The 24,840-nt window shown below is 40.5% G+C and overlaps 2 protein-coding genes across 4 annotated transcripts; one reads left to right on the top strand and one right to left on the bottom strand.

The window, feature by feature from the left end:
* Positions 1-2,688: 2,688 nt before the first annotated feature.
* ccpg1 (cell cycle progression 1) lies at positions 2,689-20,879 on the top strand. 2 transcript variants are annotated; one of them, XM_062027542.1, is made up of 10 exons: positions 2,689-2,832; positions 3,290-3,361; positions 7,925-8,045; positions 8,174-8,256; positions 8,325-8,499; positions 14,072-14,389; positions 14,454-14,530; positions 15,034-15,159; positions 17,705-18,924; positions 19,218-20,879. In XM_062027542.1, the coding sequence occupies exons 2-10, from the start codon at positions 3,302-3,304 to the stop codon at positions 19,396-19,398; spliced, it is 2,361 nt and encodes a 786-aa protein (XP_061883526.1). In that variant the 5' UTR covers positions 2,689-2,832; positions 3,290-3,301; the 3' UTR covers positions 19,399-20,879. The 2 variants fall into 2 exon arrangements, with proteins under 2 accessions (XP_061883526.1, XP_061883519.1); XM_062027535.1 differs by lacking the exon at positions 2,689-2,832 and adding an exon at positions 3,093-3,112.
* pigb (phosphatidylinositol glycan anchor biosynthesis, class B) lies at positions 20,122-24,808 on the bottom strand. Of its 2 annotated transcripts, XM_062027555.1 has the most exons (13): positions 24,736-24,780; positions 24,431-24,528; positions 24,219-24,342; positions 23,005-23,121; positions 22,817-22,922; positions 22,621-22,751; positions 22,407-22,547; positions 22,279-22,330; positions 21,914-22,125; positions 21,750-21,814; positions 21,475-21,685; positions 21,237-21,414; positions 20,122-21,157 (listed from the first exon to the last, which is right to left on the bottom strand). In XM_062027555.1, exons 3-13 carry the CDS (start codon positions 24,227-24,229, stop codon positions 21,044-21,046), a joined length of 1,338 nt encoding a protein of 445 aa, XP_061883539.1. In that variant the 5' UTR covers positions 24,230-24,342; positions 24,431-24,528; positions 24,736-24,780; the 3' UTR covers positions 20,122-21,043. The 2 variants fall into 2 exon arrangements, with proteins under 2 accessions (XP_061883539.1, XP_061883532.1); XM_062027548.1 differs by having other exon boundaries at positions 20,123-21,157; positions 24,431-24,808.
* Between the last annotated feature and the right edge of the window lie 32 nt (positions 24,809-24,840).

The following is a 24,840-nucleotide window of genomic DNA, read 5'->3' as shown; positions in this document are numbered from 1 at the left end:
GCTGACTGCAGGAAAGGCCAGGGGAAGGTTGAGGAACAGAAAGCAACGACTGTTGGCGTGCTACCGAGACGGCCTGCGGCGAAGAATAATCAGTCACTGGGCTTTGATTGTAAGCTGACAAGCCCATCACACATTGAGACTGGGCTGCTGCCGTTTTAACCTTTCTTATGTGAGCATCCAGACGTTCCTGAACCTCAGCTGCAGTCCACTGCTCAGGCGTCTTTAGTTGAAACAACAAGGCAAGATGAGGGTCAGGACAGTGGTTAATAAACATCATGACAACTTCAGCACTGGGGTCCTCAACAGATTTGCCCCGCCTATGGAGACACTCATAAGCAGCATCAATGGACTTGTTAAGACGGATCCAGTAGTCCATAGCACTCTCACCAGAATGGGGAATAGTGCAGTAAAAGTCTTTCATAGGCAAGTTAGAATATGATAGCTCACTGAAGTTACCTTTCAAAATGTCAAACACTGCAGTGGGCTGGTCAGCTGTATTCAGTTCAGGGCGGCTGCGCAGCGACACCTTTACAACATCCCTCGCTTTGCCTGTTAGTCTGGACATAATTAGCTCAAACATTTCAGGAGGACTGTCACATTTTACTCTATTTAGGTAACACTTCATCATGTCTACCCATTCATGAATTGAGAACACATCAGCATTATCGCCCCTAAAGTAAGGTGGTGTTTTGACGTCAGGCTGCACAACAACTTTCACTTGTGGTGAACCATCATGCCTTGTGTGGGTTCACGCACTGCTTGAGTAACTGGCGTAGAGCTAGAGATGGGGGTCAGTAGCGGGTTAAAAACTGGTTGGTCTATCATGAAGCTAGGACTGCTTGACACCAACCTACCCCTCCCCATTCCAAATGTGACACTATGCCCACGACCAGCCATTGTAGGAATCTTGAATACTATGCAAATATTTCACTATAACAACAAAGAGAAATCCCCACGAAGGCAGTATAGCAAAACAAGGGCAATAGTGACACAAGTTGACACAAAAAAAAAAACTCACTGTAAAGCCCACCGTAAATAGCCCGACAAATCAATACATAGCACAGCACTGTAGCATGAGGGGGAAAAATAAAATTCCCCCCCTGTGCTATTAGGGCGTATCAAGCCTCTCATAAGCCCACACCGATTAATAGATGAACAGAAAATAAAACACCATCAAAAGGCTTCAATAAACACTCATACAAACAGGCTTGCCCATTCACCACTTTTTTTTCTGCTATGACAGGACTATCTGTCACAAAAATGTTCATAAAATGTACCAGCTGGAAACGAGCTTAAATCACGCGCACACACTTTAAAACAGCGTGATATGTCAGCACACCTCGCGCGCACCGTTGTCCTCGGCGAAGAGGCAGGGAGAGGGAGGGAGGAGCAGCAGACAGGCAGGGAGAGGGAGGGAGGAGCAGCAGAGTGCAGCGGGCGGGAACTCCAGCAGACTTCCCGGTCACCAGACGAGCGCTGGTCGGCGATGCAACGGGTCGTACGGCACCAAGTGTAACCGGTGGTCTTTTCCTCTGCGTTGTGTGTCTTTAATGGAACACGACCAACACCATGGATTGCTCAGCTGCACTTTACTGACAATACAGAACATGCAATTGTCGTCAATAACTTTGTTTCCATCGTCAAGTCCCTCTCCCGTTATCGTGGACAAAAGGGGTACAACAGTGAAATAAACATACCTGACAATACACAACATACAATTGTCGTCAATAACTTTGTTTCCATCGTCAAGTCCCTACACAAATATAATACAGAAAAAGATAGTGAACTTAAATTCTTAACATGACAATATTTCTGTCGTCGCGTGCACGCATACCTCTCCCGTTATCGTGGACAAAAGGGAAGTTGGAAGGCGTGTCCAACGCATATAAAAAGACAGGTGTCACAGTAATTATTGCAGTAGGAGGGACAACGAGACAATGGTTCCACATAGACAAAACATCGAACAATATCCAGGTATTTACATGTAACTTACACATTTTCTGTAATTATAACAATAATAAAGTATTATAGAATACATTGTTTACGAGACATAATTGACCCTGTTACACTTATATATGTTAGATTTTTTTATCGCTGTATTAGTCTATTTATACCTGCATTGTCCTTTCCATCCTTACACTTTCCATCATTGTAACTGAGCTACTGTGTTGAACAATTTCCCTTGTAGATCATTAAAGTTTATTAAAGTCTAATATTAAGGGAAAGTAAATTAAAAATTACTTTTATATTTAATTATGATCATGATTTCTGGTTATGTTAGGCCAGCAGAGAAGGCCTGGCTGGCCCTGACGGCGCACCACTGAGTTAACCCATTATTAAAGTGTATCGCTGTGTGTTCAACTTGTTTCCTTGGCTACGAGTCACGTGATCCAAGCTCTTGGGCCAAAACAAAACAAAACAAAGCACGTGCTCCCGCCTGGAAGCTTTGACCTTTTTAGTATTTCAAATCGTCTTTTGACGATAAAAACCCATTGGCGAGCCTGCTAAACGAATCCATCTGATCGTTTTAGTAACACAGTGTGCTGTCTTTTTCGCCACGCTTCCTTGTTTTTGTTTTCAAAGTTGCATACTTCGATGGTTTAGTCCCCACCCGCGCTCAACTCGTTTTGCCACCGAGAGGACTTGTGGGAAATGATGTTCTGGCCGTTTGGCGTGTTGGTGGCTCTATTGGAGCTTTTGTCCGATGTGAACTACATTTCCCAAAGAATCGCGGCTCTGTGTTGACGTTGGCGAACAACCTAGGTCCGCCATACCACAATAACTATCTGCCTGCTTGCAAACAGCTGCATCATCGTATGGCACAACACAAAGGTGACTTGACTAGTTCTCATTTTCGCTTTTTATTGACTTTGTCGCTGTGGTAGATAAACGTTGTCGTGATATTTGCGAGGGTAAGCACTACGCGATAACGTGTCGTTATTACCGCGTTAGAACCAAGGTAAAATCAGCGTCACAAACAAAACACGTCAACTGTTCGTCTGTGTCCCCATTTTCTGCTGCTTATTTAATGTTACATTTAGTTTGTGTATTTCGACTGGATGAGCTGGAACCGCATGAACAAGTGACTTTGGGGTTACTGTAACATTGCATGGTACTCTACAAAGTTTATACTATAGAGCTAATCTCCACTGTGATGATTTTATGACAAACACATCAAGCCAGGGCACGTGCTCAGTCAAACTTGGTTCCAAACAATTCCGACCAGTGTTGTTGTTGCTATTATGTAACGTTTCTGTTTGGTAGTAATTAAACTTTTCTCTCCTGTCAGACAACTGAAATAATGTCAGATACGGGAAGTGATACAGAGTCGTCCTGTGGCTGGAGCATCATCAGTTTTGAGGTAATAGAAATCATCTTACTCCACTAAAATATTGACACTCAAGGGCCAATGACGTGACGTGGAAATGTTGTGTCCATTTGTATCATGTTACTAAATAATGTAATCATTTAATGTCACTTTAATCTTACATTTGAATAAGGGTTTTTGCATCAAAATAATTCCCTCAACCCCCCCCCCCCAAAAAAGTCTAACTTGCTGGAATATAAAGACAGTATAACATACATCCATAAATGTGGAAGCATATGAAAAAGTGCTATATATTTATCTGTACAGTAATCTATTCATTTATATCTGCACCTTATTGCTCTTTTATCCTGCACTACAATGAGCTAATGCAACAACATTTCAGTCTTATCTGTACTGTAAAGTTCAAATTTGAATGACAATAAAAGGAAGTCTAAGCCTACATAATGATGAGCTTGTTCCATGACGGCGCACGTAACTCAAAATGTATACTCAAATGCAAACAATTATTTCTGGGCCTGCCAAAAAATTAAGTAACACTGATGAACAGCATATCCCATTAGGGGTAGACTTATTTGCTGATTTTTGTCATTTTCCTTCATGTCTTTTTCACTTCAAAGCTCTTGACTGGCGATTAAAATAGCTTTTAGCGACTCCTGCTTCTTCAATACTGTATATCAGTTTTTGGAGTTAGATGGTAGAACAAGGTCAGTGATGAGTTGAAGACATGTAATTCTTTGTTAAGGTTTAAGAAAGCCTTGAAAGGTGAAATAATGGACAATTATATAAAATGTAGCAACGATTACTTTGATCCCTTTGATATTTTGAACCTTGATGTTCCAGGCAATCTACTTTTCAGTGAATGTATAGGATAGGCAAATATAAACCATGGCTTCAGCCTATTCCTTTTTCGGCAATTTTATTTTTTTGTGTGTGTGTATGATTGTTAATATGCATGTATGTATGTGCTGTTAATTTGATCACACAAAACGGTTGATTATATGACCGAAATTAACTCATTTAATTTCAATATGGTACAGATTATAGAAATTCTATGGAGTGGAATTAGTGCCAAAAATCCACAAACATTTCCCACAAACACACAAAAGGATTTCCAAGTGGAGAAGCAATTTTCAAGTTAAGAACAATTTGCAACAACAACAAAAATATTCTTCAAGTAAAACATTTTTTCAAATAAATCCACAAACACACAAACATACAAAATAATTTCCAAGTGGAAAAGGAATTTTCAAGTTAAAAAACAATTTGCAAGTAAAAAAAATAATATTCCAAGAAAAAAAACTTTCAAATAGAAAAACATTTTTCTTTAAGTTAAGAACAATTTTCTTCAAGTTAATACTTTTGGCACTGTTTTCCAGTTTTTGTTCCACACGCGCGATTCTTCGTTTCTCACTAGCAGTATCCGTAATTCTCACTCTACAATGACAGGTGGTGCTGCTGAGTCAATTTAAGGCCAATGAAGCTACTGATTTGCTACAGTGCCATCAGCCAAAAATAACAGAACAAGAAAAATAAGGACAAAAAGAAGGGTCCATGTACTTTGCGGCCATTAGTTTTTTGTTTGTAATAGAAAAAATATTTTACTTAATAGAAAAAATATTTTACTTAAAAATCAGTTTCCCCTGTTTTTTGATATGATAATAAAACGGAAAATAGATCTTTTCCCACTATCTGTTATCCGAAATTATTAATGTGTTTGAAAATCGAAAATAGGAATTAAAGTACAATTAGCAGGATGTTTTTCCACTCTATTGGTACTTTATCAATCATCATCAATCAAATTTTATTTATATAACCCTTAATCACAAGTGTCTCAAAGGACTGCACAGGCCACAACGACATCCTCGGCTCAGATCCCACACCAGGGCAAGAAAAAACTCAACCCAATGGGAGACAATGAGAAACCTCGGAGGGGACCGCAGATGCCTAACCAGGGACGGTTGCAAATTAGCCTGGGGCTAGAAGTCTTATGTACTTAGACATCGGTTACCTATGGGTAGCAATGTTTAATAATACTGTCCCTGTCAAATAGTTTGTCTATGTTAGCGCTTGTAATAACAACATTGCTAATATTTGGTTAATATTCAGGTCACGGTATGTATATAGAGTATTGTTGGCGGGTTTTGGATGGTTATTTAGAGTGTTTGTGGTCGGAATAGAGAGTCACATGCTGTACAATGTCTGCTATCATTAGGATGCAGACTGATAATCTTGTTATAAGCCCCATATAGATGAAGAATAACTCATAATCCTTGCAAGGAATTTTCGTGTCTTTCTCACCATATTCTAAATTGGCTATGTAGGCTCTCAACCGAGGATGTCTTTGTGGCTTGTGCAGCCCTTTGAGACACTTGTGATTTAGGGCTATATAAATAAACATTGATTGATTGATTGACTGTCAAAGTGTACCAACTACTTTTGAAGTGAGAGGCATGATTTATGATCTAGAATACATTTTCACGAGCACCAAAGTGAGGAAGCAGTTCACTAGCCAATGATGTGAATATAGACACCTAAGCTGGTGATCACAGCACCGCTATAAGTAGTTTGTCTGCATAGCGCTTATAATAACAATATCAGTAATTAGGTTATAAGTTAATAATCAATTCGCAAAATGTAAATGGAGCATTGTTGGCAGTTTTTGGTTGGTAAATTATTTGGTTTCATCGTCAGAATAGTGGACCTCCCATTAGCTCCATTGTAAGCGGACATTTATTTACGAGTTAAAATTCATTAAAAAAAAAAAAAAAACATCCGTCGTCATGTCTTTCATAATGATCGCGAACGATAGGCAAAATTCCAAAAAAAGAGCAGCTCCCCTTTACATTACCTATCTGATAATACTAGTTTCATTTGAATCAATACATTTTTTAAATTTTACACTCATACCTATTAACTGGCTGTCCAGCTTTGCACAAGTTAAGACGCTGCAGGACTGCTTGTATCAAACACTTATATTGGAGATCATTAGATTTAGACCTAAACAAACTATTGATCAACAAGGGGAAATTGTACTGCTTGTATTAAACACTTATATTGGAGATTATTCGACTTAGACTTAGACAAATATTGGTCCACAAGGGGAAACTGTTTGACACACAGCTCTATGGTAAAATTATAAAAATCTTACGATATACTGTGATCTGCGGCCACTCTTTCAAGCGCACATCAAAACCATTTTGTGTCAGTCCAGACTCAAGTCCACGAACAAAGCAACAACATGAAAACAAAAGGGAAACTTTAAAGAACATAAGAGACATTAAAAATAACAGAACATACGCAACCTGCTGCTACCTCAGCGGTGCAATTTCTACATACAGCCACAAAAGTGAAACGCAACAAAAAAACATAAATTAGAAACAATTCAAATTAGCAAAAAAATAATAAATTATACACATTGCACAAATGTGCACATAGGATTACACCATAGCATTGATTGTATTGGATTGCATAGGCAAACGACAAATGAACAAAAACACAATCTTAACGCCCACATACATCGCAGCGGCCTCCGCAATGATCAACACCGTTGTCCGCTGGGCAGCCAGAGACCGACTGACTGAGTCCTAGGCTGCCCACCAGTCGCAGGCCAAATTCCGATTGGCGAGGATGAGCGAAAACCCATCTAGGGAGACTCAAATGTCTAACACATCCTCATCCAGCCGGACCCCGCAAAGCCAGTCTTTCCCACCGGAGACAGAGTGTATTCCTCCATTTCAACCTACGGCAAACACGGCTCGATGCTTAACGCCAGCTCCGCAGCTCATCACCTCCGCAGCTCGTCAACTCCGCATCTCCACTGGAACCTCCGGTCTCTCCACGCGGAGTCCGGTGTAGAGAGTGTCTTCAGTGCAAACAACGGAGCCATGGCCAAAAGGCTCCCACGAAGCAGATCCAAAAGTCCATAAAAAGCAAAAAAAAAGAGGCATAAACACATGAAAACAAGAGGAAAACTTCAGAAGACACAGGGGTTTGACATAAGCACAGAGCTGATATTAGACCGTTATACAATATCAAAATTGGATCGGGACACCCCTAATTACTACTTCTTGATGCAAGAAAGCCAAATATCTCTAAACTTTTTGTGAGGAGTATACTGTAATTTCACATTTGGTGTTTTTACAAGTCTTTAATTCTAAACATTGAACAAAAATGGCATAACCTTAAATTTCATGACTCTTTTTTGAGGTGGTGTTGCTCAGTTGGTAAGAGCGGCCGTGCCAGCAATTTAAGGGTTCCAGGTTCGATCCCGCTTCCGCCATCCGGCAAGATACTTTACCCACCTGTTCCCAGTGCCACCCTCACTGGTTTAAATGTAACTTAGATAATGGGTTTCACTAAGTAAAGCACTTTGAGTCATTAGAGAAGAGTGCTATATAAATATAAATATCTTCAGACTTCACTTTTTCAAAAAAGCTGAAAAGTAGATCAAAATAAAAAATCATGGAGCAACTACACTTAAATTGTACTTTTTACTTTTTTATTAAGAAATCTATAATAGGTTTTTGGGATACCTTGCATCTGTAGTTTATAGTTTTACTAATAAGTTTGTTGTTTATTGTACTGTTATGATCACAGGGTTCCTCCGACATAGAGACTTTAGTGTCAGAGGCGGTTGAACAACATGGAGACAATCCTGTCGAGGGCCTTCCTGTGGTGAAAGCAGAACTGCAGGACTCTCTCGCCTCAGCTTCTGCTTGTATGTATCGTCACATTGAATAACGTTTTAGTATCTCTATTAAAAAAAAAAGTTTTGTGATATTAACACGTAGGTTTTTCTGTAAAGATGGTTAACAAGTGGAGTGAAAACCTTTCTCGTCTTTGCAGCTGAATACAATGAAGACAAACTCGATGGCTCACTCGATGACACAGTAGAACAAACTATAGATGAAACACTGTACGCTTCAGAGGTGAGCATGCCATTCTCAAACCTCACTAGTAGTCAGTATATCAATTGTTTTGAACTTTTCACAAACAGACTGTAGTTGACGCTGCAGTGGAGGAACATGGCACTGTGTTGTCCTCCAGCGACCACTCCGACATTGTGACGCTACAGTGTATAGAAGAGGAGGCGGCGGTGAAGGCTGCCAATGAGGAATCTTATCTGGGGATGTCGTGCAGCAGCCAGTATTCTTTCACAGCTTCAGAGCCTGGTAGGACTTTGCAGCCTCCTCACTCTCTCTACCATCATTTTGTATTTTCTCGCTCCAGTCAAACTGCCTAATTTTGACACAAAGTGACAAAGAATCATGTCTTCCCCATTGTTTGTCACCAAAGAAGGTCTGAGGTCGAATTACTGGAAACTTAAGCAGGGTCTTGTGAACTTAGGCTGGCAGCTGCGAAGTCACCTTACAAGAGGTCACACTTTTACAGATGTCTTGGTTTGAAGTGACATGCAAAACTTGTTCAACAACTAACAGATAAAAGAACAACGCATGTTCAACAAAGGAGTAGTCAGGCCGCACTAGAAAAAAAAGGACAAAACTGGAAGAAAAAAGTTGCTCTGGTAATGATAATAGAGTTGTTTTATATAACCCTTGTGAAACCTTCTACCGCATATTTTCACCAGATGGTTAACAAACACAGAACGGCACCCCGCTAAAAAATGACTTAAGAGCTTAGAGGTGCTGTTTGCAACTTGCTCACAGTAACACTTTTCAAAACAAAAAATAAAAAAACACCACCGAGCTAGCTTATGTTACCATAAGTGGTTTAACAGAACACATCTGTTTAACAATCGTCTATATTTTTCATAATTACTAAGTTTCATGTAATAAACATTTTTGCCATCCCATATAAAATGATTGGTGTTTACGGTGGTCACTCACCGTGTCTTGTACGTGTATGCACACATACAAAAGCAGTACAAGAGAATCAACTAACAATTTGCAGTCAGGTTGTTGTTATGATAGAATATACAGTCAACATCAGCTAACACTAGCTCTCCAAATCGCTATGATGAGCTGACAACACCCTAAGCTAATGCGTATGGACTTGTTAAGTATGTTAGTAATCATCATTACGACCTCAAAGCCGTGCGGGTGCGGGATGTACTGTGTAAAATACATTGGAAATGAGCTCCCTCTAGGCTTGTATGTAAATGTTGCAAACAGCACCTTTAAAGGGGCCTTATTATGCAAAACCAACTTTTAAAACCTGATGGTATTTGCTTATGTGTATTTGGGATCCCAATAAATGCCGAAAATTTGAAATCAAACTGTGGAGGCTTTGCAGAGTTATTTGAAAAATAATCTCGCCTTCCTTAGTACTTTCGCCAAACGAGCCGTTTGGAATTTGCTCTGTCCTGTGACGTTTTCCGCCCTATCTTGTCAGCAGATATGTCCATATTTGGTTAAGTTTTACACACAGAGCTTTGCGCGAGTCTGCCTGTAGCGGTAAAGTCCTATACTCTACTGCTACATGGTTGCCGAATATAAATGAAGCTAGTTCCGACGTGTGCAGCCGGCTAATAATCGATGTCCAGAATGATTTCCGTGTTTAACCAAAATATTTATTAACAGACAGTCATGTAAATTATACTCACTTTGTAACAAAAATGGAAAATAAACGTGAGCAAACAAATCATAGCCTGACACAGTCAAAAACTGTTGCGCCTCCACTCAGCAACACCTGAGCAAGCTCCCAGCCCCTCCCTAAGTAGACTGGCACTTGGCCTTGAGCCAACCCCTCTAGCGACGTCATGAGTTTGACGGACAGAAAAAGTAAATGGCTCTAACACTGCCATTGTAGTCTGCGCTTTAGTCGATAAGCTCCTTTTTCGCTATTCTCTTGTTGTGGGGAAGGCTGGCTCATACATGCACATGCATTCTTTCCTGTTGCCATTTTTAATACAAATTAGCCAATAGTTTGAACTTACATCTGTCAGTGGACTAACAATAAAAAGCGCAAAAAACTGCAACAAAGATTGCAGTCGTAGTGGAGGCACATTAATAAGATCGCCCCCAAAATGGCACAGTCTAAAGAGAGGGTCAGAAAAGAGCTTAAACGATCTGTAAAACATAATCTAATCAAATAGACCACAGGGAAGTTTACATTTTTTGTCTTTTCCATGTAGCCTTATACTCCTTTGTAGAAAGTAGTTTGGTAGTTACTCTTTGATGTGTTTTTCTTTTCATCACTTTGTGGTTTTGCGTTAACGTTAGTACTTTTCCCAATTTAACACCATTTCTGTACTGTTTTTCATGTAATGTTTTCAAGCAGACAGAAAAGAATAGACATGTTCAAGTTGCTAGCAACGATTTGTTAGAAGCATGTTTTGCTGTTTACTCTTGTTTGGTTGTTGTCTGACTTTTTTAATCCAAACAAAAGAGTTCCTCTTTTTGGTACCCATTCCTCTGCTGGATTTGTTGGTTTAGCTTCTGTTGTGCTCTCTGTCTCTGCTACATTGTTGACGTCAAAGCTTCAGCCATAAATTTATTTGAAGAGATGCAAAAATGGTCCCTCAAAGCTTGCATCAGCTGCATTAGTTAAACTACATTAGATGCAGGCCAGATGTTAAAATGACGATATAAACAATATAGAGTTAATATTATATGATACAGTTTTGTGTCATACAACGATATATATCGTAATCGCACAGCAGAAGCTTGTTGTGTGGATGTATCTTGTGTTCATGTGGCTGAAATTCTTTTTTTTGTCACAAAGTATCAAAAATGCACACGTTTTGAATATATTTTGCTGAAATACCGTATATTACCAAATAAACGCCCTTGGGCAAATAACCGGCCATGTCCTAATAGCCGCCCGGGTCTGACCCCATTTTGGGAATTCACCGCCTCTTCCTAACAGTGGCGTGCCGTCACTAGAGGCAGGGGAGGCACGGCCTCACCTGCCATCATGGAAAGAAAGAAAAAAGTAAAAAGAAAAAAAAATTGATTACATTGTTAAATGTATCCAGTGATTATACTAAAGTTATTTTCCATTTAACTTCACCAGTTTTAGATTATTTTTATTTTTATTTTCACATTTGCCGTTCAAATACTGAGAAGAGACGGTGCGGTGATCAGCAGCCAGTTGAGGCACGTCACTGCGTTGTGCCTCAACATGGATTGTGCGCAATGACTCGGCTAACTGCTGGCCTGCTGTGCAGTGAGACCGTATTGCTATATGAATTATATTATACATTTCCATAGTTTAGTTAGCTGAGGTATATAATGTACAGTGTATTTTGTCAACAACTGTATGTGTGTAACGTATTTTTAGTGCTGAGCATTCATAAAACTCTGCTGCGAAGACACACTGTGTGAGGCTCGTTTCATAACCCCACCTCCTGGTGCCAAGCACCTCCGCCGCAGAATGCACCGCCCGACGGGAGCGCCGCAGCCACACCAACCAAAGCCCACACCCAAACCCTCCACGTGCAAGACCGAATCCACCCAAAAAAAGTCACTTAACAAGAAGCCAAAAGGTGCAAAAACAACAATGCTCGCGCTGCAGGAGCCGCGAACGACCGCAGGGACACAACATTAGGTACACCTGCACTGCAGGTTCATATTTTTGTAAATCTGACTGATGATGCAGTCGTGCCTCACCAGACATTAACCTCACCGCACGCCACTGCTTCCTAATAAACGCCTATTTTCCAAATAGCCGCCCATGGGCTGTTATTTGCATAATTTAGATTAAAATCATATTGATTTCATTAAGCCCAATTTATAAGCTAAAAGGAAAAGCAAAGGTGCAGTAATTCTGGTAATTACGGTAACAGCAGACGCGTGGAGTCCAGAGAGTTACATGACAATCAAAGGCTTAACGAAATCTGTGCTGTGATGGCTTACGTTACGTGGGGATTCTGGGTAATCAACATATTGAAATGGGTCACCGCATATAGCGTAACACACACTCAACGACAACAACAAACCCACGAGGAAAAGTTTCAACATGGCAAGCAACAGTAGCAGTGAGTTGAATGAACAGGATACCGGTACACCACAACTGATGGACGGGAATACTTTAAGGGGGAAGAAGAACAGAAAGTTTGACTTAAAGTTTGAGCTAGCGGTTGTGAAGTATGCGGAGCCGAATTCTGGTTTGGCAGCTGCCAGGCAGTTTAACGTTGACCCAAAACGTGTACGAGAATGGAAACAAAAAAAGGGAGAACTACTATCTCAGTCGGCAATCGATGGAAAACGGACTCGCTTATCTGGTGGAGGTGGAGGAAGAAAGTGAGCGACGAGCTTGATGCTAATTTGTGTCAATGGATACACCACGTTCGTGGACTGAACCACCGTGTGTCCCGCAAAATGATCCGCATTAAGGCCAAGGAGTTGTATGCCACCGCGAGTGACACGAGAGACACAGGGGTGGTGTTTGGTGCAACGAGTGGCTGGCTTAATCGATTCCTGCATCGGAACAACATTACCCTCAGGAGGAGAACAACTGTTGCACAGAAGGACGCTCCCATCGAGAAGAACTTGTGATTGAAGAAGAGGATGATGATGAGGGGGGTGAGGGAGAGGAGGAGGAGGAAGGGGAGGAGGAGGAGGATGATTAGTGGGGTTGAGTTGCATTTGGGGTTGCGTTTGTGGCAAAATTATTGTTTTGATGGTTTTATAGAGTACTTTGTACCATAATTTTATTTTTCCTGTATGCTGCTTTATTTAAAACTTGGAGTACTGTAGCCTTTATTTTATTTAAGTGACAGTATTATTGTTCTGTTTTGATGGTGGGTTTTATACTTGAGTACTTGGTACCATAATTTAATTTTTCCCGGTAGGCTGCTTTATTTAAAAAGTGTATTTATTTTTAGTATTGGTATTCTATTTGACAATTGTTGCACTACTGCCATGTTGAGGCCTTGTTGATCTCTTGTCTTTTGATAGCCTACCTCATGTTGATCTCTTGTTTTTTTGTTTGTATGTTTACAATAGCTTTTACATTTAAAGTTTTTTGTACGAAAAAAAAATACTGGACAGTAACCATTGTAACCAAATAATGGCCTGGTGCAGGGTGGTGCAAAAATAAATAAAAGCCTTGTGCAAATAACCGCCTGCTTCTTTTAAACGCCTGTCTCCAAAATCGATTTTGTGAAATAAACGCCCGGGCTACTATTTGGTAATACACGGTATTGTGCAAATACGAAAGTGAATCATATGAAGTTAAACAATTCTTTATGAGCATTTTTTTAAAGTTTTGTGGTAGAAATTATAAATATTGTACTTATTGTTATATGGTGTTATATTTCACTACATAAAGCCAGAAGAATAATTTGCAATGTAATGGTACAAATGTTTGCCTTTCATGTCAGAGGGCATGGGTTTAATTTCTGGCCAGAGTTGTTGCATCAAAAAGGGCATCCGCTGTAAAAACTTAAGCAAAACCATTCATGCGATTAACCTGCATGAGTTTTGCGATTGTCTTGCATGAAAACTGTCAGAAGGCATGCGTCTCTAATTTAAAAATGCAGTGACAGCAATGAAGAAATTACTAACTATTGGATCCATCCATCCATTTTCTACCGCTTGTCCCTTTTGGTGTAGCAGGGGGTGCTGGAGCCTATCTTTTGGATGTCGGTTAAAAAAAGTTACAGGAAAAAAAGCAACTATTGCTTACATTTTTTCTTACTTTATATGTTGTCCTGAAATCTGTAGCAACCATTTTAACCATTTAACTATTTTTTAACCTTGTGCATGCATGCTTTGGGAAACTGCTTATATCAATATCTATTATTTCTACCACTTTAAATCTACATATTCTCCTGCAAAGCTTTCCCAGCTCAACCTCCGCCCGCTAACACAATCTCCAGCAGCAGCAGTGAGGACGAAGAGGATCAGTGTACGTTGGTGCGAAGACTCAGGCTGAGGAAGAATGCGACTAGCATGGCCGAGTCCTTTGAGGAAGAGGAAACAACAGTGGAGTCGGGTCGTAGCGAAGAGGAAGAGGAGGTCGAAGAGGCAAAACAGGTGGCCAAGCAAAGTGAAAGTAGAACTGCGGCACTGCAAAGCCAGGGCAGTGGGACGCTCAACACGTGCATCCTGCTCGCCCTCGTCATAGCCATCAGCATGGGCCTTGGGCACTTCTATGGTAATCATTTATTAGTGGTATCTTTTTATGTGTACTTGCTAGCATCATATTGTCTCATTTGCAGGCAGCGTGCAAGAGAAGCTAAAGACAGCAGACAGACTTAATGACATGGACAGTGTGAGGGATGTGCTTCAATATCATGTAAGTCAAATCAAATCACGGCCCAGCCATCACACAAGTTCAACACAGGGCGCTATAACTGATGTGCAAATGCTTCAAAGGTAATTTGCAACTTTTCAGACTTGCGTATGTTTCAATGTACTCTTGTTCTACACGATGAAGTTCTAATCATATGGTTAGTGTTATTTTGGGTTTCATTTTTAAGCCACTCCTAAATCACAAGATTTCTACAAAGGTTTTGAATTTCTCACGCCACAACTAAAATCTTTCCTATTCTATATTATTAAAAGAAACCTCCTGTAGTGACCCAGTAAGATGCAATTTCATTTTTTTTAAAGCTCCTGACATTAAAGTACATGTCATTGTTCCTCCCACAGTCCAAAAAACATGAATGTTCTTCTATTGTAGACTCTAAATTGTCAAAGGGTGTGAATGTGAGTGTAAATAGTTATTTGTCTATGTGGAACTGTTAACCTTGTTGAGATGAAGTCTTTCTCTGAACGTGTTATTGTTTTCACGTGAAGGTCAAGAGCACAAACCTTGGCCTGGACGACTTGGATGATCAGAATGTCATTTCATTGCTGGCGAACGTTGTCGAGAAGATAAGCAAAGACAACAAAGACCTCAGCATCCAACGGAGACATGTTAAGGTAATTTATGTTTTCTTTACCTCAATACATTACAAGATGACAGAAACAGGCCAACAAACAGTAATTACTCATATAGTGGCCAGCAACTTTTATTTACTCAACTGCAGACAGTACTGGGTGTTTATTATAGATAGTTCCCTATTTTCCAGACTATAAGTCGTACTTAATTTTGTAATTAGGCTGGTCCTGCGGCTTAAGTCAGGTGCATATAGTCGTATATAAAACTATATAATTTAACATGTTTTTAAACGTTACATCATGCTGACCAACATGAACGAAGGTGACAACCAGAGCAATGTATAGACAGGGTATGGCCAACTTGATTTCAGAGTTGGTGTCCAACATAGCTCACTGTAGTCATGTGAGGGGCTTTTGACATATCAGAGAGAGTATGGCCAGACGATCTCCCAAATGATTAGTCAATTGCTCCTCCCGTAACTACAGAGCGCCATGTTGGGCACCAAGTTGGCCATCTATACATGGCTCTAGCGACAATTATATGCTGCTCCTGTGCAACACTGAGGAAGAAGAATTAAATGGATTCAATGACGTAGAACGAGAACACTAGCATGGTGAACTGGCTTACCAGTAACTTGCTTTTTGGACTCGCTGACTTGTTTGTTAATTTAGCCTATTCAGCCTCCCATGTATTTTCCTTATGCTTTTGTGTATGAATAACTGTTAAAAAGATACCTTTCTAAATAAATGCGACGTATATACAGTTTTTTATGGAGTATTTTTTTACTGGCACGTCTTATACTCAGTACTCGGAGCGGCTTGTACTCCTGAGAATACGGTATATCTATTAGAGAAGAGGCCGTAAATCATTTTCAACAGTTCTCATCCTTAAAACACCTGTTTCCCACGGCTCTTTATACAAGTCAAACCAAGCAAATAGCCTTCAAGAACACATCCATGACAGAATCAAGAAACTCAAAAAGAAGCAGGATAGTTGCAAATATAAAAAAACTGGATAATATGAAAATAATAATTGATATTATGATACGTTTACGAAGAAGACGCTCATCAAAAATATAAGTATATGTCGAAGTGACCAGCTGTTATTTGAGGGGAAAAACATATTTTTTTGTTCTTGTGGACATACTACACTTTGCAATTAAAGCGCAACTGCACTTTATTCAGAATTTTGCTTGTATTTCACAATCTTTGTGAGACAAGCACATTTATGTTTTTATTTTTTAATGCATTCTAACTCGTAAATAAATGCTTGCAAAAGTCAGTCAACAATGGAGGTAATATAATTCGCTTTATTCCAACTATAAACATACTTGCCAACCCTCCCGATTTTTCCGGGAGACTCCCAAATTTCAGTGCCCCTCCCGAAAATCTCCCGGGGCAACCATTCTCCCGAATTTCTCCCAAATTCCACCCGGACAACAATATTAAGGGCGTGCCGTGATGGCACTGCCTTTAGCGTCCTTTACAACCTGTCGGCGCGTCCGCTTTTTCACCATACAAACAGCATGCCAGCCCAGTCACATGTTGTATGCGGCTTCTACCGACATACGTAAGTGACTGCAAGACATACTTAACCAACAGCCATACAGGTCACAATGAGGGTTGCCGTATAAACAACTTTAACACTTACATATATGTGCCACACTGTGCACCCACACCAAACAAGAATGACAAACACATTTCGGGAGAACATCCGCACCGTAACACAACATAAACACAACAGAACAAATACCCAGAATCCCTTGCAGCACTGACTCTTCCGGGCTACAAAATACACCCCCACTACCACCAAACCCCGCCCCCCTCCACACCTCAACCTTGCCCCCCACCCCCCCCCCCCCCCCCCAATCTCCCGAATTCCGAGGTCTCAAGGTTGACAAGTATGCATATAAAGCGCTCTAATATACCTCCATCAACATTTTAAATACATGCTGTAGTATATATGTACTATAGTAACAGGAACATTCATAATTACATGTACTATTTACATATTTTGCTCATTTTTAAGCATAAGGTGGCGTATTAATTTCAGAAATACATTACAACGTTCGCTTTGCCCTTTGACAAAAAGAACTACTAATCTTGGGAGAGTTTGTGAGTGCCAACAAATATTACTTTGGGACAAATGATGATCCAGTACCTTATATTTTTAGTCTGAATATACAGATGATGAACTAAGTTTTAGAAGCTCTGTGATAAACAGATGCAGATTTAATTAAATTTAAGCATATTGTAGCACTAATGCTAAGTGCTAAAAAAAAAACAATCACTTACTGTACAATTTCTGCTCTCACATATTCCCGTTTGAATAAAGAATTAATCACAATCCTTCGGCAGGTAAAAAAAATAATAGTGTTTGCCGTGTTTTACAAATTACAATGCATAAGGAAAAAAAAACATACCAGTATGTTCCTGTCTTACATAAGAATTGTGAAAAATAGGCAAAATTCCATAACAAGTGCAGTTCCCCTTTAAAGTTAGGAACAGTGTTAAAAGTAAATATGATATATTTCATAATGGAAAAATATTTCAAAAGTATATTTTTATTGATTTCCTTTACAATCAGGCCCAGCGAGATGGCTTGGCAATGTTACTGAGACAGAAGGAGGAGAAGAGCAACATTTTGACAGCCACTAACCAGCAGCTGAAGAGCTCCTTACAGCGGGAAGAAAAGACCCTTTCCAGCCTACGAGAGGAGCTGAGCAGCCTGCGCTCCAGAGTACAAGATCTCGAGGCAAAGGGAGCCGGCGCTGACTCGCTGCTGTCTGAAAACCAGAGACTGAAGGACGAGCTGGAAGGGGAGAAAGAGCTGGTCCGAAACTTTCAAAGCAACATGGTGGGGATTGTGGCGGAGGAACTGGCGCTGAAAAACAAACTGAAGAAGGAGAGGAAGCTTACAGAGAAACTGCGCAGGAAAATCAGTGAGCTGAGGAGCAGCAGTGAATTGGGAAAAGCAGGAGACGCGGAGGCCGTGGAACTTCAGTCCCGCCTGAAGGAAGCAGAGAAAAAGCTGGGCTTTGAGCAGCAGCGCTCTGACCTCTGGGAGAGGCTCTACCTGGAAACCAAGGAAGGCCAGGCCAAAGGAGACTCAGAACCTACAGTAACGAGGCCAAAACTGGTCATATCAAAGAAAGTGAAAGAGACTTTTGATGCGGTCAAGAACTCCACCAAGAAGTTTGTACATCACCACAAAGAGCAGCTGAAGAAAGCCAAGGAAGCTGTGAAGGAAAACCTGCGCAAAATCTCAGATTCTGTCAAATCTACTTTTCGTCACTTCAAGGATTCTGCCTCGACCTTCATCAACAAGGCCAAAGCATTCTATGAGTGCAACAAGAATAAAAAGTGTCAACACAAACACGACCACAGCAACCAAAATACGCGGAAACAAGGTGACCGTGTTCACAAAGAGCGAGGCGGCCAGAATGCCAACCTGAAAGGATGCCAAGGAGTGCTTGACTGTGCCTACCAGGAGTCCATGGGCCTCTTTAACATGCCCACTGAGCCCATACGAGCGGACGAATTCCACCAGCTTCTCTGGAGCTACTTGCAGCAGGAAGTGGACCACTTCCACCACTGGGAGGAGCTGGGGAGCTTCATCAACAACTTCTTTCACAACGGGTACTTTATCCACGATCGCATGCGCTTCACTGACTTTGTCAGCAAGTTGGAGGCCTACCTGGTGGACTCACATGAATACCACGGGCTTGACGACGTCTTTGGAAACCTTGATGACTTCATTTACAGACACTTCTTTGGAGAGGGTTATATTGAGAACTACGGGCCCAGGTGAGCAGCATGCACTTGGTAAACTATTTTTTTTTTAGTTCTTAGGGTGTTGCAATATAATGTCCGTGTCACTCTTTGGGAAAAATACATCAGGGATCAAGAATTACAGCACCTAAAAACTGCTGTTGTTGAAAGGGCGGTCCTATGCAAATTAGCCCATATTATGTCTGAACGTCTTGAAAAAACATTATCTGATACCGCCACTGCAAATTTACTTGATTATCTAACTCTCACACCAGATGGGTAGACAAATAATCCAAGTGTACAATTTTTTATGCTCGCCCATCTCCCAGCGGGCCGCTTGAACGACCAGACTCCAGAGAGGAGTCGAAGGCGACCCACCAAGCTCGTAAGCAGCAGAGAGACCGAGCTCGGCCCCACAGCGAGCGCAAGTGGAGCAGGACGGGCAAAAACGGACACATGGCTGATGTCAAAATAGAACTGGGCCCTATGCCGTTTGACCCCAAATACTAACAACAAGAGTACACAGGTTTGGTTTGAAAATGACAACTGTTAAGTCCTTTTCTTGTTTGTCAGTTTTCATGTTTGTTTTGATGCTACTGAATGTCCTTTTGCTGGTGTCCGTTTGACGATGGAATCTCGATTGTGGTTTTGCTATTTATATAATGAGTACTTCTGTTTAAAGCCATTGAACTACAAAACATATTGCTGTAAAGGTAGTGAGGGCAATTTGATTTGAACTTTTAAACCCATTGAGTGCTGACAAAATTATGTAGTGATTTAACCTTTGACCCCAAACTACCTCAAGCATCTACCATTCAAAATAAACAGGGTTTGTTCACTAATCATGGAGCAACCAACCATGATTTCCATTGAAATTGCACATAATTGGCCCTAGTGTGTGAATGTTAGTGTGAATGTTGTCTACCTGTTGGCCCTGCGATGAGGTGGCGACTTCTCCATGGTGTACCCCACCTTCAGCCCGAATGCAGCTGGGATAGGCTCCAGCACCCCCGCAACCGAGAGGGACAAGTAGTAAAAAATGGATGACACGATGCTGAGAGAGGCTGTCTGTGAGCCAAAATGTACATCACAGCATATAACAATCCCCATATACCAGAGGTGACAAAACTTTTTCAAGGAAGAGCATCATACAGAAAGATTAAGGGAATGTGACGGCCCACTTTGATACATTTGTTGCATTAAATGCTAAAACTAGGAGTGATGAGATCTGTCAGCTCAAAACGTGACAATATTTTAAGAAAATCTGTCCCACAGACAAAACAATCACAAATTGTTCATTCGCTAAAACCGACTCAGTCTTAGCCTTTAAGTGTAATATGTAATAATCCATCTTATTTTAGAAAATCATTTTTTAATGTGGCAAAGGCCAAAAAAACAAAATATCCCTGGGCTGTACTTTTACACCCGTGACATATGCAATGCAAACATGCCCGCTCGGGGGTGCTAGAAGAACATTAGAGTTATTTGATCAGAGCTGTGGTGTGCTGGCAATACCATGATATTGCTTTGTTATTGTGTCAATGATCTTTCCTACTGAGTAAGTGTTTCTAAAAATATTAGATCAACGATGAGGCACATTTTGAATGACTATTATTGACAATGCTATTGCACACTTTGAAAGTTGAACACTGCAATCTTTATAATTGGTGACAAGTACAATGTTCATCTTGACGCCAGATAGCTTGAAGCCTCTTGTAACATTTGTAACAACTGAACTGAGACGTAGCCTTAGCCCAGGACAAACAATTTTAACCAGGAATGTATATTTTACTTTTGGCAGCACAAGCGGGTGTGGAAAGTCAAAAACAAAACAGGGAGGCGTTGCCCAGTGTGTTTTATAGAATTGTCAGCTTCTTTAAGCTTGTGTGAGGTGTGATGCTGTTCTAACATTCCACCTCTTGTTTTTGTTTCATCTCAACTGGAACATTTTTGTTTTTTTATTAGTGATTTAGGGAGGGGAAATTTTTTTTTTTTTTTTAAAGTTCACACCAAACTTTAGTGCATCATTAATTTGGTGGGTTTATTTCATAGGAAAGAAGTGAAGTTGTATCACAAGCATGGCGTTTAAAGTGTATTTTCAGCAGCTAATGCACATTATCAGACATAGTGGCTAAAAGATGTGTTCCAGTGGTTGTCAGTGCCTTTCATAAATAAAAATACTTCCTCCAACTCTTCCCGAGGGAAAATGAGTGTGAAACATCTCTGTGGTCTTTGTGAAGTTATTCTCGAGTAAAAATGCGGAGATTTCCTACAACATAAAACAGATCAATGTGAAGTAAGGCATCAAGTTTTTTTTCAACCCACACAGATTTGTCAGCAATGTTTACCTTTTCTAAAACGTCAAACAGAACCAAGTGAGTAGGGCCTGAGGACTTGTGTGGAAAGGAAGTTGTGAGCCAGCGAAGAGGGTCACTATAGAATCCATCTGCTTCGTCCATATAAGCCCCTTCACCAAGATCAGGTGGGCACTCCAGGAACCTCATCCTTAGTGGACAGTGGATGTGACTGCATGGAGAAAGAACCATTAGCTGCTTGTAGAGACCGCCACATCACACCAAGCAGTACCTGTGGAAAGGCGTGGAGTGGCAGGGCATAAGGAAGAGAATGTACGGCTGTGGCTGCTCTGAGATGTGGCAAAGTGTCTGTAGGTGGCTCATCACGTCCAGAGCGCCGCGCTGGTGAATGAGCCCCGTGTAGAGAGCAGCGAGCAGGTTGGTCACTACCAAAACACATGCAGCTGTTCGTCGCCACGCTCTTAAATGAGCCATCGATAATCCTGAGGGCACATCATAGGGCTAAAAACGCGTTATTTATATATTGTTTTTATGTGTGCAACTTACCACAAAATATCATACAGAAGGGAAGCACAGGGTAGATGAATCTAAACTCCTTGTGAGGAAGCACACTGAAAATAACAAGCAAGCTATCAGCAAACAAATGGAGTAAATGGGTGTTTTTCCTCCGTTGCTCTTCTGTGGCCTTAATTTGCCCAGGTCTGCTTTACCTGTACACGCCAATAGTCCATGAAATTGCCACTAGCAAGATTCTGTATCTTCTGAAAGCCAGGCAGCATCCGTGAAGAAAGAACGGGAGATGTGGGCCCATCACGACCACGAAGCCCTGCGTGAAGTACCAGTGCCAGGGGTGGGAGCCATAGAAGTCTGCCACGCCGTGGAAGACATTAAACTTCAGGAAGTTGAACTGCACAAAGGTCCACTACAAGACAAAGTCGCAATTTTTGGTATTTTAACCAAATTTTTACCCTTTGCTGTTAAATGTCATTGAGTGTTTACAGAGAAAATATTCACCACTGCAAATTGCAACTATAATAACAGTGTTACATTTGCAGTGTCAAGCAAAAAGGTTCACCTTTCCGTAGAAGATGCAGTCGATTACGATTGAGATCACAACAGCTGAGGCCCTGGAGAGGTGAAAAGAAAACGTTAACGCAGAAAAAACGACAAAAGTATATGAGTATGAAAATTAAAAGCACAAACCCAATAGGGATGTAGTCATGAGCAATTAGTCTCAGTTTGTTTTCCTCCTGCCAGAAATGGTAAATCAACAGCGGAAGCCAGACAATCAGGGCCGTGGGGCGAACAATGATCGCTAGGGCAACAAGGGTCAAATATTTTTTGCTGGAGAGGAAAAAAAGCCAGGTGTCAGCCTGGAGTCTATTACACAGAGACATGTTTATCATGGTCGTCAGACCTGCTGTGTGCTTGGGATGCAGACAGAGGGAAGTAGGACAGCGCCATGCAAGTGATGCTGGTCTCCATGCTGTTGCTCAGCGTCCTGGTGCAGCAGAACCATGTGAACCACGAGCACAGCTGGCAGAAGGCCTGAAGAAACACAACAACATGCAACCCACTTTGTACCAATGCATCCATGTACCGCTGGTATTTACCGTCCATTTTGCAACTTGTCTACCCTCCAGTGTTCTCATGAGGAAGAAGAACTTGAGGTCTGCAAATGCAGCGAGGAGCGCTTGAAAGACTCTAGGCAGCCATATCTGCAGGAGGAAACAAACCAGCTTGAATAACGCTTAATGGTAAATACATGACGAAAATAGAGATTAAAAAAATAAAACTTTCCAAGAGATAAACAGAGTCACAGTTTATGAAGTATAGTAGTTTGTAGATGAAGGCAAAGATGAGAGGATAGGTGAAGCCTCTAAGGCCTGCTTTCCATTCCCAGGTCAGATGGCCATAAGTCACATTATTAAGGTTATATACAATTATATGAAACCACATTACTGTAAAATCTTAGCTGCTGTAAAATTAAATACATTACTAACTCAACTGTATATCAAATCAACGTTTCACAAATTAATTGAAATCGATTTAATTGGTGCTTTGCTACCCTCAAAAACAGCACCATTTTAAAATGTAACATGCCTTTTAAAAGAAAATGTTACTTTTAGATATGATGTATTGCATGATAAACAATACAAGACAATATACCACTAACAATTACAGTACTTGTATAAAGTAATGTAATAGTTATAAAATGTAGTTACAAGCATCCCTCCTCTGTGGGAAGTGGACTTCTACGGTATCTCCATATTTTCATGTATAAATGTCTGTTGTTTAGATATTACTTTAACAATATTGGCTGGCATTAGGCTCATTCTGCTTCAGGATGGTGCAGACTAGCAGTAACACATTCTGACATGTTTTTGATGTTTTCTTTCTTTAATTCAATGAATATCATGCACTTCTTCTCAGTACTGTTCTTCACACTCACTTACTTCCTTACCATGGTTAGAAAACAAAATGATGTCCATCTCTAGGTACAAGCTAATGCCAGCGAGTAAGAGCAGATGTTTTGGGCGGATATTATGTGGTTCACTGTGACATTTGCTATGTCAACTAATGGTGGGCATGCTTGTAACTCAAATATTTATTTGCAACTTAAAGCATAACAATTAACTGAGGGACAGCTCTTATCTCAAAACACTCCTAAACTGAGGTAGCTCTGTAATTAGAGTTAGTTTTCACAATTAATTCAAATGAGAGCAATTCAGAATGCTGTTACATCTGACCTATTGTCAAATGTAATATTTGTTGGTGCTGGTATGTGTCATACACTATTTAAATGAGTATAGCCAAACATCTAAATTAAAAAAATAACATAATAAATAATACTAAGGCCAACAAAAATAAAGCATGATATAATTACGGTGAGGCATTTGGAATAAAACAAATATTCAAAATATTAACAATTCAAAAAAACTATAGAAAAATAAAAGGTGGATATCCGTCCATCCATCTATTTTCTACCGCTTGTCTTTTTTAGTGAAAGGATATTTGAAGACCATGTGATGGGCGACCTCCAGAGACTGCCAGTACTCATCTGGAACAAAGCTGCTCTGAACTAGGAAGCAGTTAATGATCCGGAACGTCACAGAAAATGCTGCAACTCTCAGCACATCTGCATGGAGCAAGAATAATGACTTCATTATTAAGTAGGTCGTCACTAGGATATTGCATGGTGACGTCACAGCAACCAGGAAACCCACCATTTCTAAGAGGAGCATGATCTTCTTTTAAGTAAAGCAGCGACTTTCTTGTCCTTAGTTTCACATCCACATCGTTCTTCTCGAACCTCAAACGTTGTCTAAAAGTGTCCATATGGGCATTGTTTCTTTAGACGTACAACTATCTGACCGGAATACAATCACGACAGTCGTTCATTCAACAGTATTCCAAAACATAAAACTTTAGCAACAGAGATTAACTAGTGTTGCCATTACACAAAACTGACACGATACAAACGCCTACTCAATAACAATATATTTAATAATATTCAGGAACTCCAACTTACAATGTTTACAACTTTTCCTTTTAGAAAGGCCGCTGTATACGGCACTTCCGCAATTATTTGTACTTCCGGTGAAGTCTTATATGTAGCTTTCAAATTAAAAATGTA

Source organism: Entelurus aequoreus, linkage group LG02, assembly GCF_033978785.1.
Source record: "Entelurus aequoreus isolate RoL-2023_Sb linkage group LG02, RoL_Eaeq_v1.1, whole genome shotgun sequence".
Classification (NCBI taxonomy): Eukaryota; Metazoa; Chordata; class Actinopteri; order Syngnathiformes; family Syngnathidae; genus Entelurus; species Entelurus aequoreus.
This window is presented reverse-complemented; position numbering and strand designations above follow the sequence as displayed.